The sequence below is a fragment of the Argiope bruennichi genome, chromosome 8 (genome assembly GCF_947563725.1).
Source record: "Argiope bruennichi chromosome 8, qqArgBrue1.1, whole genome shotgun sequence".
NCBI classification, from domain to species: Eukaryota; Metazoa; Arthropoda; class Arachnida; order Araneae; family Araneidae; genus Argiope; species Argiope bruennichi.
The window spans coordinates 11,108,652-11,123,903 of NC_079158.1; the positions used below are offsets into that span (position 1 = coordinate 11,108,652).

At 28.2% G+C, this 15,252-nt stretch overlaps 1 protein-coding gene across 1 annotated transcript in view; it reads left to right on the forward strand.

The window, feature by feature from the left end:
* Nucleotides 1-13,592, forward strand: part of LOC129980980 (syndetin-like) — a 67,994-nt gene extending 54,402 nt beyond the window's left edge. Inside the window, exons 20-26 of the mRNA XM_056091542.1 lie at nt 2,049-2,159; nt 4,559-4,656; nt 7,906-8,002; nt 8,481-8,639; nt 10,201-10,322; nt 12,909-13,098; nt 13,372-13,592. Coding sequence (XP_055947517.1) covers nt 2,049-2,159; nt 4,559-4,656; nt 7,906-8,002; nt 8,481-8,639; nt 10,201-10,322; nt 12,909-13,098; nt 13,372-13,485 — 891 coding nt within the window. The 3' untranslated portion in view covers nt 13,486-13,592. The remainder of the gene's footprint in view (nt 1-2,048; nt 2,160-4,558; nt 4,657-7,905; nt 8,003-8,480; nt 8,640-10,200; nt 10,323-12,908; nt 13,099-13,371) is intronic.
* Nucleotides 13,593-15,252: the final 1,660 nt, after the last annotated feature.

Genomic DNA, 15,252 nt, shown 5'->3' on the forward strand with positions numbered 1-15,252 from the left:
ATAGTTCTGATATCAAATTTTTAAGCATAAAATTCTTATGATTTTAAACAATTTTACTTATCCAAATTCTGAAAATCAAAAAACTTTCTATAATTTATTCTTAAATCTTTTTGTTTGTGTGTGTGCGATGACTTTTATAATTCAGTGGCTGTACTCATATTGCATTGCCTATGATATAATGAATGTTAATGGAATCAAAACTTGAAAAAATTGTGACAGAGTTCATTAATTCTAACCAATGAACTTATTTCAAAGACTCTAATTTCAAATGAAAACTCATGGTCTTTAGATGTTCATTATTAGTCACATATCCCTCATCACTCACCATTTTCCATCGAGAAAATTCTACTTCACTTTACATTTTCTAAGTAGCAAAACATATACTGAATTTCCACACAGCTATTATATCAATTCAAAATTCATTCTTTTCATGTCAGTGCTCAAGACTCCCAGATAAGTTATTACTGTTCTATTAACTTTCTCAGATATACATGATATAAAATATATTTCATCATTTACAGGGAAAAGAAAAAAAAGTTTTTTGTTAACTCTAATATTACCCTGTTGTTTGGTTACAATTAAGAGAGTTCCTTCAAATAAACCTTTTGTTGAAGCTAAAATTTGCAATAACATTTTATTCATTCTGGTTTTAAATTCAATTTATATTTGAAAATGAATGGAATACTGTCCCAGATTTTCTGCCAATTCAAACACATAAATAGGCAAAACTTGCAAGTTGTTGCCAAACAGTGATTAACAAATTCAGCAAGATTTTGCTTCTATATAAACTTTTCTATCAATAAGCATTCATGATTCCTGGATTCTGAGTAAGCAATATGCCAGATCATCCTTGTGGGAGAAGGATGTTTCCTTTTTTCCTTGATTACATCAGAGAAATAAATTAATAAAAAGTCATTCAATTAATCTAGAAAATAATTCATTAAAATTCAATTAATGAAGGTGTTTTTCTAATTTCTTTTTTAAATTAAAAATAAATGTTTGAAACCTAAAGAAATTGGAAAAAGAAATGGGAATTAAATATAGTATGGGGAAATTTTAGTTTAAAATGTTAAAATTTCTCTGTAAAAGGGACTAATTTATAAACATTTGTAAATATGCAGTCGACGATATCAGAAGTTCAAAACAAATTTCTTTAGAATGACAATAGTTTGCTTTTTCTAATGCTTTTTTTTTTCTTTTACTATTACTAAAATCTATACTCTAAGTCAATTCATAATAAAAATCATCCAAAAAATTAAGCAAAAAATTTCTATTCTGAATTTTAAAATTCGGACTTTGAGTCACTATTATGATTATGTGTGTCAAATACCATAGTGACTATTTCAAAACCTTGAAATAGTCACTATTATGACTATTTCAATGCTAAGTGTGATCTATTTGTATGGACAATGCTGACACAGAATCAAAAAGACAGATTTACTTCATTTCCGTTTTAAGTATAGATTCATATTTACAGTATTCTATTGAGTTTTATCAAAATTTACAATAACCAAAATTTAATCCACTTCTATTTAAAAATAAAAGAAACAAATTTTTGTCCATTTTAGGAAGAGTTTTTAATCGGAGGGGGGGGGGTGCATCTTGTTTAAAATTCATTTCTGTTTTTGATATGTATACGGGTGTATACAGGTCTGTCAAATTATTTTATCTGAAAGACATTCCTCATATATGTATATATATTTAATAGAATAAGTGACTTTTTTTATATTTCTTAAATTTCCATATTTAATTCTTTTTTTAGAATAGTAATTTAAATATTTATATAGATATGGATTATATCCTTCATCTTGTTATTTATTCAAATGCTAAAATTTCTAATATACTCTATTGCTCTCTATTACTGATATTGCAAATACTGGTTGATTTTTTTTAAATATTATAATCTGATAAAACTTTAATTTACTTGAAATTAAAATTGTCTATACTTTGATTGAGACCCAAGTTGTAATTCTCACATGTGAAAGAAATTTTCTTTCTCTTGCTTACTGTAGTAATATCAAATTATTCAGTATGGCTGTTTTTTACAGAGTGATTTGACTGAAAATATTTTAAGCAATAAACTGAAGACAACCTTAAAGAGGATAAGAGAAAATTTAATGGTTGAAGAAGGATCTGAAGCTTTTAACAGTCGGAACAAGGTAATTGTTTGTTTTTTTATCTTTGATTTTAAAACATGAACTATAAATAAACGCTTGAGTTAATTAATAATTTAATGTTCTAATATTTTTGGTACAATATATAGTAAAGCATTATTCCATGTTGAAAAAATTACAAAGTAACAGATGATCAATGATATTGTGGATTATTTGGTGAGGACCAAACTCGCAACGTTGGGGTTTGTAGCCGAGTAACAAGACCGCTAGACAAAAGTGTACACTCTGGTCCAGAAGTTATCTGGCTTATAAGCTTCACCACAGTATTCTCCCTCCAGTGAGTTGGAGGTGAGACAAACGATATTATCGCACCAAGCATTATGACGAGCGTGTGTCAGTTTTTGCTGTTGCGTCAAATGAGTCTGACGAGTTTTGGTTGCTGAATCGATTGAGTCTGACGACTTTTTGCTGTGGGTAGATGGCTCCACAACAACTGCATGAAGGCTGCGTTTTTTAGTTCAGAGCCAGGGTCACCAATGAGGATGGTTTGGTGAGGACCGAACTCGAAACATTGGGGTTTGTAACCGAGTAACAAGACCACTAGACAAAAGTGTACACTCTGGTGCGTGTTCATATCACGTCCAGGTCACCAATGAGGTGGATATGGTGAGAATCGAACTCGCAACATTGGGGTTTGTAGCCGAGTAATAAGACCACTAGACAAAAGTGTACTCTCTGGTCCAGAAGTTGTTATCTGGCTTGTAAGTTTCACCACAATATTTGGAAAAATTTGGGTTTTCCCTCTAACTTTCATAAGACATATTTTTTTAGAAGCAATCTATTCTTAAAGAGCAGGATGAGCCACATCTCAGCTATTTTTATCTTACTATTGGAAGGAGAGAAACTTAGACTCAAACGAATTTTGGTTGTCTATCCATTACTGTTAAGATAGTGGAGTTAAATAAAACATATAGAAATGAAAACACCTTTGTTCTTAATAGAAGAAATCAGTACATCCACTGAAAAGCATCCATGAGCACATACATTGAATTTTCATCTCATCTTTATAACTTGAGTTAAGATTGTGTAATAAAAGAATTTTCTGGCGAAGCTAAGTATAACATTTTTTTTAATTTTAAATTATTAATAGTCAAAGAAATTAATCACTAATTGCTTATTTTTCTTGTGCACATTAAAACTTGCTTTATTTAAAAGTACATTTCAATCAAAAGATGCAAACTTTTTTTAATTTTTTTTTATATTAAATAAGGCTGCTATGTAAAATATCTTTTCAGTTAATTTATCTAACCCATATTTTATACCTCATAAAAGGCAGCATAAAATCAATGAAAAGAGTTCCTTCCATCATTATAAAAAATTAGGTTTTTAAAACCGTATGTTACTGTTGGTTTCCGTAGGTTTCAGTTAGGTGTTTTATTAGCTTTTTAAAACTGTTACAAAAATGTATATGTTCCTAAATTATTGAATTAGCAATTGAGATCAAATTGAAGCTTTAAATGTCTGAAAGCAATTTGAAACCATTTATGTTGATAGTTAAAATGTGTATAGGAAAATCGTCTTATTTTACAAAAAAAGACACCAAAATAAAAAATCCCCATAGAAGGAAATAAAGCGTTTTTTTTTTTTTTTTTTTTTTTTTTTTTTTTAATATCATTTCTGAGTTACTGGACATTTCTAAATAGGAACATTAAGTAACCTATTGTAAACAAATAAAATCGTAATCCAGTTTCTTTCGCTTCTCTCCCCCTGTCTCTCATATAATTAAGCAGAGTAAAATATATTGATGATATTTATAATATAAAAAGAATTCTGGATAAACATATAGTTTAGAAACTGTTATTGCTATTTAACAACAATGGGTCAAAAAGGCTTTGTCAGTATTTGACAAAGCCTTCAAATACTGTACTTCAAGCAATTTTCTAAAATCTTGATCAAGACTCTGATTAATTTAAATGGATTTAAACCAAACTTTGAAAATTTTTCACTAGATTCTTCTATTTACAATCAATTATTTAACTGTTGTAAGTAAAGAAAATCTATAATTTAAAAAAAATCCTTTATTGCAATTTGAATTTTTGGAAATTGTATTTAAAATCAATTTAACAGTAATGCATGCAGTGAATCGATTTAGTTTAATCAACCATCTCATTAGTTCAGTTTGCACCAAAAGGAATTTAAATGGATTTATGAAATTATTAAGTGATTTATGAAAATTATATATTTTAAAAGTGATCATATTGAAATCAAATTTTGCTAATTCACAGAATGGATTGTCCTTTCAGCAGAGAAAAACAGAGCCAATACTATTGTTGACTAAACAGGCTCATAAAGGCATTTATGCATATTCAAAATTTACTAAATGTATTGTTTGAGCAAATCATGGTTATTTATTTTTCTCTGACATTTTGAAAAATGTTTTGCAGGACAAAATCCCACCTCCTGCACTCTCTGTAGCTGTTGATTTAAAAAAAGCAGAAGATCTGTATGGGTTGGCAGAAAGAGTAGCTGCAGCAGAATCTCTGTAAGTTTTTTTATTTTGTTCTTTTTCCGACTAAGTCCTGTGAAGAACTTATCTATCTATACTTAGATAGATAATACCGTGGAGGTCGGAAATGTGCACCTGGAGCCCCGTTTTTTTGAATTTTTAATTAGAATTTTAATTATTAATTAAAAACTAACTTTCCCGCCAAAAAATCTTTTCATTTCCCCACCGCCAAACGACGTAAGGCTTCAGTTTTTTTCCCTGATGCTAATGAGGATAAGCTTAACATATTTCGGCCGATTATTTAATCGGCCGATTTCTTAGTGTTTAATGCATTTAAAGTTAAACATTGTTAATTAATCGATCTTTCAGATTCATTCTGAAGTACTTTTGAATTAAAATAAAACAGAATAAAGGAAATTAAAAATGTCTAATCTGCATAGAGTTAGCCCAACTGGCGTAGAAAATTCACGTATTTGCGTTACCATAATTGGCGTTGAAAATTTATGCATGCGCATTGTGTTCTGATTGTTGGCAACGGATACAGACTTGGTTTTGAAGGCTTAATATGTTTTCGACAGATTATTTCAAACTATTCTGTTTATTTTTTTAGTGTTTGATGCATTTTAAACTAAACATTGTTATAGAATCGATCTGTTCATGATGAATCTGGGAAAATTTTGTTGAAAATTTCTTGAGATATTATATAAATTAAGAAAAATATTCTTTAGTGCCCATAAGGTTAAATACTCAGCAACTCTGTTTTCAGTACTCATATTTTTAAAAAATGCTTCGTTTCAGTATATATATATATATATATATTGCATTTTAATCATTTCCACGCTAATTTAAAGCATAAATTCTATTGGAGCTAATAGAAAATTAGAGAGATACATATTACGTTATGGCTGAAGGCCTTTATAATATTATGAGTGAATTATATGACTATTAAAATTTGAAGTTTTAAAATATCTTAATGAAGAAGCAATTAAAACGGGAGTTCTATAAAATATTTAATTATTAAAATTTTCACATGCATTAAGATTGGCGAACCGGCTGGTCGCCAAAGGCGGCTAGTCTAAAATAAATTTAATGAAAAAAAATTTGAAAACATATACCTTTTGTAATGTACTAAAAAGTATAATTTTTTTTTTAATCTTTGATTTTGTATCCATCTTTATAAATATTATTAGAACTTCTCAAATTTTCTACAACATAGTGTCACATGTATGGAACCAAAAGTTAACTCTTTGCTGAAAATGAAGTTCTGAATATATTAAAATGTATTGACATGAGTAACACTGCAGAATTCTTGAACTTTAACACAACAGGAAATGAATGAATAAAAAATGATTACATGATTTCATTTTTCAAAATATGAAAGTAAAGGGAGATTATATTTTATTTATTTAATAAACATTTTTTCTGATAGAAAAGGAAAAAGCTCTATAAAAAAGTTTAATCCTTCAGCATTGTAATCTTATGTGTATCAAAGAATATTTTTTTTTAAATAATATATACCATATTTCAAGGAATTATTAAATAAAAATTTCTCTGATTCATCATAAAATTTAGTTTTACCTTCAAAAAGTTTTAAATACTATAAGTAATATTTTATTTCAATCAATGAATGCACTTCTGAAAACAGTAATAAAATCTAAATTTTATACAGTTCTTTGATCTTATAAATCATATTCATTAAAATTATTTGACACTCTAACATTTGAATCTTCTGTGATCAACTGAGTGATAGAAGCTTTGAATATAATTATTTTATGGCAATAACTTCTTTATTTTAAACAATTAGTTTCGGGGGAAAGTCCAATCGTTGATTGGCTCTTTTCTTCAAAACTATTGAAGGAAAAATTTAAAATCGCACATTTTTATAGGAATAGAATAGAGGCAATCAAATTTTCATTACACATTCAGTTTTAATTTTAAAAAAGTTGAACTTTTTTTAAATTTAAAATATTAGAGTCTCAAGAATATTTTATTGGACATAACTCACAAAATAGAATAGCTGTATAAAAATTTAAAATTCATAATTCATCAGAACATTTATTGATTTAAACTACTTAATTTTTATTTTTTTTATTTAGACCATTTTTTTTATTTCATATATATGCCAGTTACTTAAGTTTTAGAAATTAGCTGTTGAACCCTGATTAGAGCGATTATTCTATATATAAGCTATGTATCCCTTAAATAAAGCTGAATTATTGGATTAATAATATACCTGTTTTAAAACGTCATAGAAAACTTTTTCTCACGTTTATTTTTTTTATCAAAAATATTACATGTAATATTTATTCCATTTGAAACAAATGTTGGAATTTCCAAGATTTTGATTTGCACTAAGAGTCAACTTAATCTTACATTTTGAGTTTTTGGCAGTACACTGATAAAAGCTCATTTTTTCCTCATACTCATAATGAGCTCTGACACATCAAATTATATTAAAAAAAAATTGCATTACAAATAGAAATTTAATTTAAGGGTAAGGCATTGGTATCATTGAAAAGATTATTTTTTGAGCTTTAAAATGATGTAGAAATCAATTCTGTGCTGTAATATTTTGGAAAACTAAGGCAGTAAAACGCCAAATTTTTGCTGAATTTTTAATGAATTAAAAATTTGCTCCAAAGTATACATGTTCCAAATTTGGTAATTGTAGGTCAAACGGTCTGACCTCTAGAGCACGTTCATTTTATGATGAAGTACATAGAGAGACGAAACTCTTTCACTTCATTATGAGGAGTTTCAGGAACAGTTATTTCATTATTTTCTAAGTTCCACAAACACGAAAATACATGACACTCAGAATACTATGTAATAATGACCCCCAAGAAGGATCATGGGAAATATACCTTGATATTAATAAGGTTATATTAAAAGAGAAGGCAATAGAGTTAGGTAACAGCTAAAAATATAGATATAGATACGTGCAGAGAGAATACAGGGGAAACAAAGGGAATTCCCCCCACCAGATTTAAATAGCAACCCTGTGTAGGTGTTTTGTATAAGTAGATTTAACTAAAAAGTAAATATATCCATATAAATACCATTTTGGGTGTTTACAGATATTATTTCGGTTGTTTTACATTATTATTCATATTGATGATCTGGCTAAGCTATATGTGAAGTGATTGGCCAACCAAACTTGTAACTTAAAAAAAAATGTAGCCTGTTAGAGTTGCGACATTCTGTATTTTATTTAGTTTCCGTCATTATTCTGAAAACCGAAATGCCATCTACATGTTTTTGAATTTCACATTCTTCTTATTTTAGAGTGTTTTTAGCAGAACAATTCGAACTTTTACATCCTCACTTGGAGCTCTTGATTCCTTCCACTAAAAGAGCTTTTTTACAACAATTCTGCTCTCAGGTAATTTTTACATCTTATAATCATTTAGCAAATTATAACTGACTTTAATAACTAATTTTACAAATTATTATTTTCTTACATAAATCATTAGTCAATCTTTAATTTCGGATTCGTTAATATTAATTGTAGACTTTATTCTACAAATTGATGAAAGAATTATATTGCAAAATTAAATATGAAAAAAAAAAACACAGCTTTGATATTTTTCTGAAATGTTTTGTGGAAAAGGACTAATTACTATATATGTATTTGAAATGGACATTGCACATTTAGAGTAATTATGTAATTGTATCCAATTTATAAACATTTTAGTAATTGTTTATAAATTCCTAAAATTTTGATTAATTACCCCAGCTGCATTCTTAGAAGATGAAAGATTAAGAAATTTAAATAATAATGTTAAAAAATTTTCACTAGTGTTGAGTCACTTCTTCAACTTTTATATATATTCCATTGAATGACATTCTATTTCTTTCAGACTGTGAGTCAGGCTGCAGAGCTCCGCAGGCCTGTCTACATGGCGGTGGCTGCCAGGTCAATTGATTATGAGCAGATTGTGGTTCTTATGAGCACTGTGAAATGGGATGTCAATGAAATTATGTCTCAGCATAGCAGCTATGTCGACATTTTACTTAGAGTAAGTACCATATGGTAATATTGGAGTCATTTTAAAAAGAATTTGGTTAAAATAGCAGGATCCTCAAGAAAATTCTGGCAAACTTATGGAATTTCATTTTGCCGAACTCTTGCGCCTGAGAAGTACTTGATGTTTCATTGCGCATTTGAACAGTTCTTGAAAAATAAGCAAAATCTGCAACCATTATTTTTTGGAAAAGCAGTAAAAATCAATTTGTGATATGGTTTTGTCTTGATAATTCCACTAGCAAGAAAAAGGATGTTGAAAAAAAGTAGAAAAAAATATTGATATTGGAATAGTAGAATGAATAAAAACAGAGGTATAGAAGCTGAGAAAATACATTTTTTAGAAGATTAATTTATATTTGTGTGGAATGCTACAAAAAATATGTAAATTGCATGTCCAAACATTTTGCTATTTTAAAAGTTATATCTTGTTTAAATTCACATCTAATTGGAGAAAAAAAATGCTTCATTATGTGAAAGCGAATAGTTGATTTGCTTCAAATTTTACATTTCTATTGCAAATTTAGAATGTGCAAACAATTTAATAAATTTAATGAAGAAATTCATTTATATGAGTTTGAATTTCAAAATATTAGAATAAAAGTTTTTTTTTTATTTTTTTATTTTATTTTTAGTAAGTTGTAAAAAGAATTCTTGTATTGTTCACATGGCAATACAATTTGAAAAATGGAATAAATATCAACAAGAATATGCTTGTTGAAACTCTGAAAGGAAATTCGTTAATTGATCTGAGAACCGTGTATGATGCTATAAACATTTATGGTGGTATGTTACATGTTCCAATCTCTAGAAATTTGCTACAGTATATGCAAAATTAGCATATATGAGGTATTATGAAGCTTTAGAAGAGCAAGAAAAATTCAAGGCAAATGAATAAAAAAAACAATCCACAAGTTCAAAATATCTTAGCAAATTAAATTGTGGGAAAAGAACATAAAAACTGATGACTGAAAATTATGCAGAAGTTACAAGCATTGGCAAAAAAAAAGTTGTGATGCTTTTTGTTGTTGTTAAATGATTTGTATTATGATAGTAACAATGTCATTTTGTTAGGATTTTTTTTTTTTTTTTTTTTTACGTGAGTCCTTAATTTTGAATTAGACTTTAGAGAGTATAAGATAAATGATCAATATCTTTTCCCCTTAACATTAGAATTTGTTAGTTTCTTTATGAACATGTATTTAGTCAGTACAGACGATGTAACTATAATTTTAAATCACCTTAGATTTAAAGAATGACCTTTCTTCCTAAGCAATTATCTGTTTAGTTTCCTGCTTGCTTTCTATTAATTCTGTGCAAACTAATTTTTTGTCTGTCGTATATTCGACGTATTTATAATATACGATATAGTTATACTATACAGTGTAGGTTACATCATCTAAATTTTATTTAAGTTAATAATAATGCATATTGTTTTTTCTAAAATATACCATTAATAAGCAATTTCTGATCTTGTTAAAACATAATTTGATATTTTAAATTAAAATGGTGTCTACTCGTACACACAGAGATGTTTTTCTTATATCCCTTTTCAGGAGCTGCAGGTATTCAGCATGAGGTTGTCGGAAGTGTCTCGGAGGGTCCCCGTCCCGAAAGAAGCGTACGATCTTCTGTGGGAACACTGCATTAGACTAGCGAATCATTCCTTTATTGAAGGGTGAGCTATATGTTGCTGGGTTTTTTTTTTAAATTTATTTATTTATTTTTTATTTTGCTCCAAGACTGCTCATTTTTTTAGAATGATTAGAAATCAAAAATACTAATCATTAAATGAAATTTAAAGAATAATTTAAATTCACTTTCTTAAATTTATTTGCCATAATTTCTGTGCATGGCACTTCTTTTGAGCAAGAAAATTTGATGCTAAAGACTTTTGGTGAATTATGTTAAAATAATTTGTAAAAATGGGAGTGAGGGGAATGGTTTCAAAACTTGTGATTATATTTTCATTCGAAAATTCTAATTGTGAGTTTCGAAATTCACATACAGTGTAAGAACATTTACGAAAGAATAATGTAATGTATTAAAAGTTTTGGAAAAGGATTTTCAATTCTGGGGCAATTAAAATACATGGAAAAATAAATGGAAAATGCATCATCATTAATATGAACTCATAAAAAAAATAACCAACATCCAAATAGAACATTTATGTTTCTAGATATTAATAACATCTCTGATGATTTCAGCATTTAATTATATTGTAAAAATCGAATTATGAAATTGAAAATTAGGATATTAAAAAGTGTTATGTAAAAAATATTTATGGATTGAAAAATTATCATTAAAAATATTCTTTATCATAAAATAAAATATTTCAATCAAAAGAATGTGTTGAATAATTTAAATGGGGGACATATTTTAGACAATTCAAATGAATGAATGAATATTTGAAAAGAAAAAAGATTTAAAAATTGTTAAGGACTGGCATATTATTCAATGTGCATTTGTCCATATTCCCATTGCACATTTTATCACCATAGAACCGGTTTCAAAGGGAAAAGTTGCAAAATATTGCTTGGTCTAATTCTCCAAAATTTGATCGGCATTAAAAGCTCAGTCAGATTCTATAAGCAATAAAATTTTAATAGTTATCAAATGATAGGTGTACTGATCTGTCACTAAAAATAATTTTTATCATAAGTGCAAAATAAAATAAATAAACAATGCATTATGAAATAGAAATGAAGTAATATTTTTGGAAAAATAAAGTTCTGAAAAATTATACATTTTTAAAAATATATAAGTGCAAAAGAAATGAAAAGTAAAAACGATAAACGTCCCAACACATATTCCACTAAAATCCACATTATCCATATAAAGCTGAGTAATAAAAGTCTATCGGTCTATCAACATTTCCGAAGTTCTTCCAAAATGGTGCTACCGAATCAATAGAAAGGTATTACTAGTCTTATTCTCGGTGGCTAGTCGAAAATATCAAAAACTCTATATGTATGAAAATTGCGAACAGTCAGCATCAAACGACCGATCAAAATTGACGAATATTAAAAGTTAGATACAGATCAACTGACGAATAAACAGATCTGCCGCTAAAATTAATCTTTGTAATAAATTTTAAAAAATAACGCAATTTAATGAATAATTTATTATGAAAAAGAAATTTAAAAATTTAAAAGCACATACTGTAGAAAAGAAAAAAAAAATGAACTAAAAAAAAGAAAATTTCTGTGATATAATAATTATTCTAAAAAACAGAAAAAAAAACTAACTAAATTTAATTATCTACGTATGAGATAATGTAAAAAAAAAAACGGGTAATGAAATTTACTAAGATGTTTCAGATTTCTTCATGATCAGATTAAATTTCAATGCGCAGCTTTTGCATTTTTTTTCAAAACACGAACACTCCATTATCTTTCTTACTTGGTAAAACACCACATGCTCAAATTTTTGCATTTTTAAAGTCTATCAAATTTTATGCACTCATTTAAACTTGTTTGTTTTTGAGTATTTTTGTACACTATCCGTTTTTTAGTATTATACATTAATATAATTTTAACCCTAGTTTGGTGCAGCATAGTCAAAACCATGGCTCTTGTGCCAGAAAAATCCAAACAAATCCAAGTTAGATTTATTCAGTAATAAATGTAATTATAAGCTTAGCATTTTATATTAATTTTGTTCAGTAAACTTAGTACACAATATTTACTACACTAAGGGGGGGGATTTTATTGACTCAAAAATAATCTTAAAAGTTTTGTACTAGACATGAAATTAGTTTAAACGCTTGATATAAATTTTACAAATAGGAAGCAACAAACATTTTATTGAATTTTTATTTCATTAGTGAAAAATTTATGCAGTGTAGCTTAGCGCCCCAAAGTATTTCGTTATTCAACAAACTAAATGCAATGGTTACGTTTAAATAAAAATGTAGTACCATATTTTATCGTTTTATTTTAAAACATATAATTTTAAATTGATTCCATATACGATAATTAAATCAAAATAACAGAACGACAAATAAATCCCCAATTCATGTTGCAAATTCATCCTGCTGTTTTCTTCCTGTTATTTGTGTGGTGATTTTCACTTGCAAACAGCACGTACTTTGCCTCTCTTGAACGGAGCTGACTTGCTGTCCTTCACAATGTGCCGTCGTTTAAATCGTAAGGATGTGTGAAACATGTAAAAGGGAGGAAACATCTTGATGAAGTATATGTATCCATCAATATATGAGCGAGGATCCACTCCAACAGTTTAACAAGGACACCTCTTCTTTCAGTTTCTCTGGTGCCCGCAAGTGTACAAACGGTGGACGAGCGCTGATGCAGCTGGACTACCAGCAGTTTGTGAGCAAACTCGAGAAGCTTACCGAGCTGCAGCCTCTGCCTGGCAAAGAACTCGTGGAAAGCTACATTAAAGCCTACTACATGCTGGAGCAGAATTTAGAGCAGTGGATTCGTTCGCACAAGGTAACAACTGCTTTCGTTTTTACTTTTCTTAAGCGAAAAGCAAGTTGACCTCAAGATATTTATAAATATTTAAGTTAAAAAAAAAAAAAGGTATTTTTTGGAAGAATTATGCTAGTATGTCTATTTATGAATTATAAATCACGCATGGAAGTCACGCATCATATAAATCACGCATCTTTAAAGTTATTTGAAACATTGTTCATTATTTTATCTGCAGTTTTGAATATAAATATGAGAGGACATTTCATGAGTGATACTTTTCTTTCTATGCAGGAATACACCAACAAGCAGCTGATAGGCCTCGTCAGCTGTATTACACAGTTGAATAAGAAGGGCCGCCAGAGACTCATCAATCTGATTGAAGAGGGAGACAAGCTGCGTAGGTGACACTCAAATTGCGTTATAATTGTACAGCTGCTGGGTTATTAATATTTTAAATTTTTGAGTGTATATTTATATCAGATGTTTTCAAATAAAATTAATTGGTAAATGGCTTTGAACTCTAGAATCAATGTATGTGACATCACATACATTTTACTCAGTTACTATGTACGCTCACGTCTCTCGAAATGGAGAAGGGAATAGCCGACCATTGATTGTGTATCAGGATAATGGCATTTGCAGTCAGTCAAGTTTCTATTCTCTTATTAACTGTTGTCGTTTCCGCTCATATGGTAGGTTTACTGGAACTTAATCCCCTTCGGCAGGAAAACTTGGCGAGCATTTAAAGGAATTTTAGAGAATGCCTATTTCTCGTTCTAATAAGAAATGATTGATGGTTGAGGATTTTTCCTTCATGGCATAATCGCCTCTCTCTCTATACTGTGAGATTCTAATGGGGATTTCTTTACACGTGTCGATTTAGGTAAGGGAATTATAGGGATCTTTTAAAAAAATCGCTTAGGTTGACAATTTTTTATTCCTTTACTCGGAGTGTGAGAACTGGTCAACTTCAGCAATTTTAGAACTCGTGTTGAATTAATTAAATAAAAAAAGAGGGAATTGAATCAGGAAATAAGAGAACATTTTAGAATGAAGTTAATATGGGCTAAATTAAACTAAAAATAAATTAGGAAATTAATTTAATTTAAATTAGATTTTAATATATCATTACATATAAAAAGCAATGCCTTAAGTGTATATAGATATCAATATCTAAAGAGGGCATTTTCAGTATGAAATTTAAAACTCTAAGTTAGATAGAATACTGAATTTTTGGTCTATGACAGCATATATATATTTTGGCTTTAAATCCTGATTTCAGAGATACAACTTAATTGGTTGGTAAATAGAATGATTAGCGCATTCCGTACAGTTTTCATTCGATACGACTTCATTTCCTTCATAATTTTGTTGGGAACCTTAAGAAAAAAATAGTTCGCTGTTGCTTACTTTAAAAGGGAAATTTATAAAACAACAGAAATAAGAAAATCTTGACGTTTGGATCACTGCAGCATTTTTTAAATGGAAAAAAGGTCAAAAACTAATTTTAATAAAGCAAAATCATTACATTTTTTGTTTAGATTAGCAAGTGAAATCGATACAATTTCGGTGCAATTAAATTGTGGTTAATGTAAATTTGCACTAATATTTTTTTTTATGTGGAAAAATTATTTAAAATTGGAAAAATACCAATAATATAGCTTTTTGGCTTGCAATTTTCTTCTTTAAATATTTTATATCTTTTTGTTTGAAGCATATTCGTACTTTAATTTAATTTTAAAAAATTAAAATATTATCTAAGATTAGCTTCTTTAAGATTCTTGCAAAAACTTCTTATTCACTTTTTTAAAAAGTTTTATATCCATAAAAAGAAAAGTAAATCAAATTTAATAAATAATCACAAAAGCAATGAATTTCTGGAATTCCTGTAATATGAAACAGATTTTTGAAACTACATGTTCTGAATAAATTGAAATAATGATTTGCAGAGACATAAATCGTCATATCTTATATTTCGAGAATGATGAACCAGTTGCTATTTTTCCTGTAATGTAAAGTCAAATTTCGACTGCCATAATCTTAGACAGTAAGAGGAGAAGATCTTTATGAAATTAAACTAGTTTCATTTTGAAAATAGATTTTTATCGAAAAGATTTTATTTATTAAGTATAAGCATTTGAAACGTTTTATTTTTCAAATATACTAGTTACT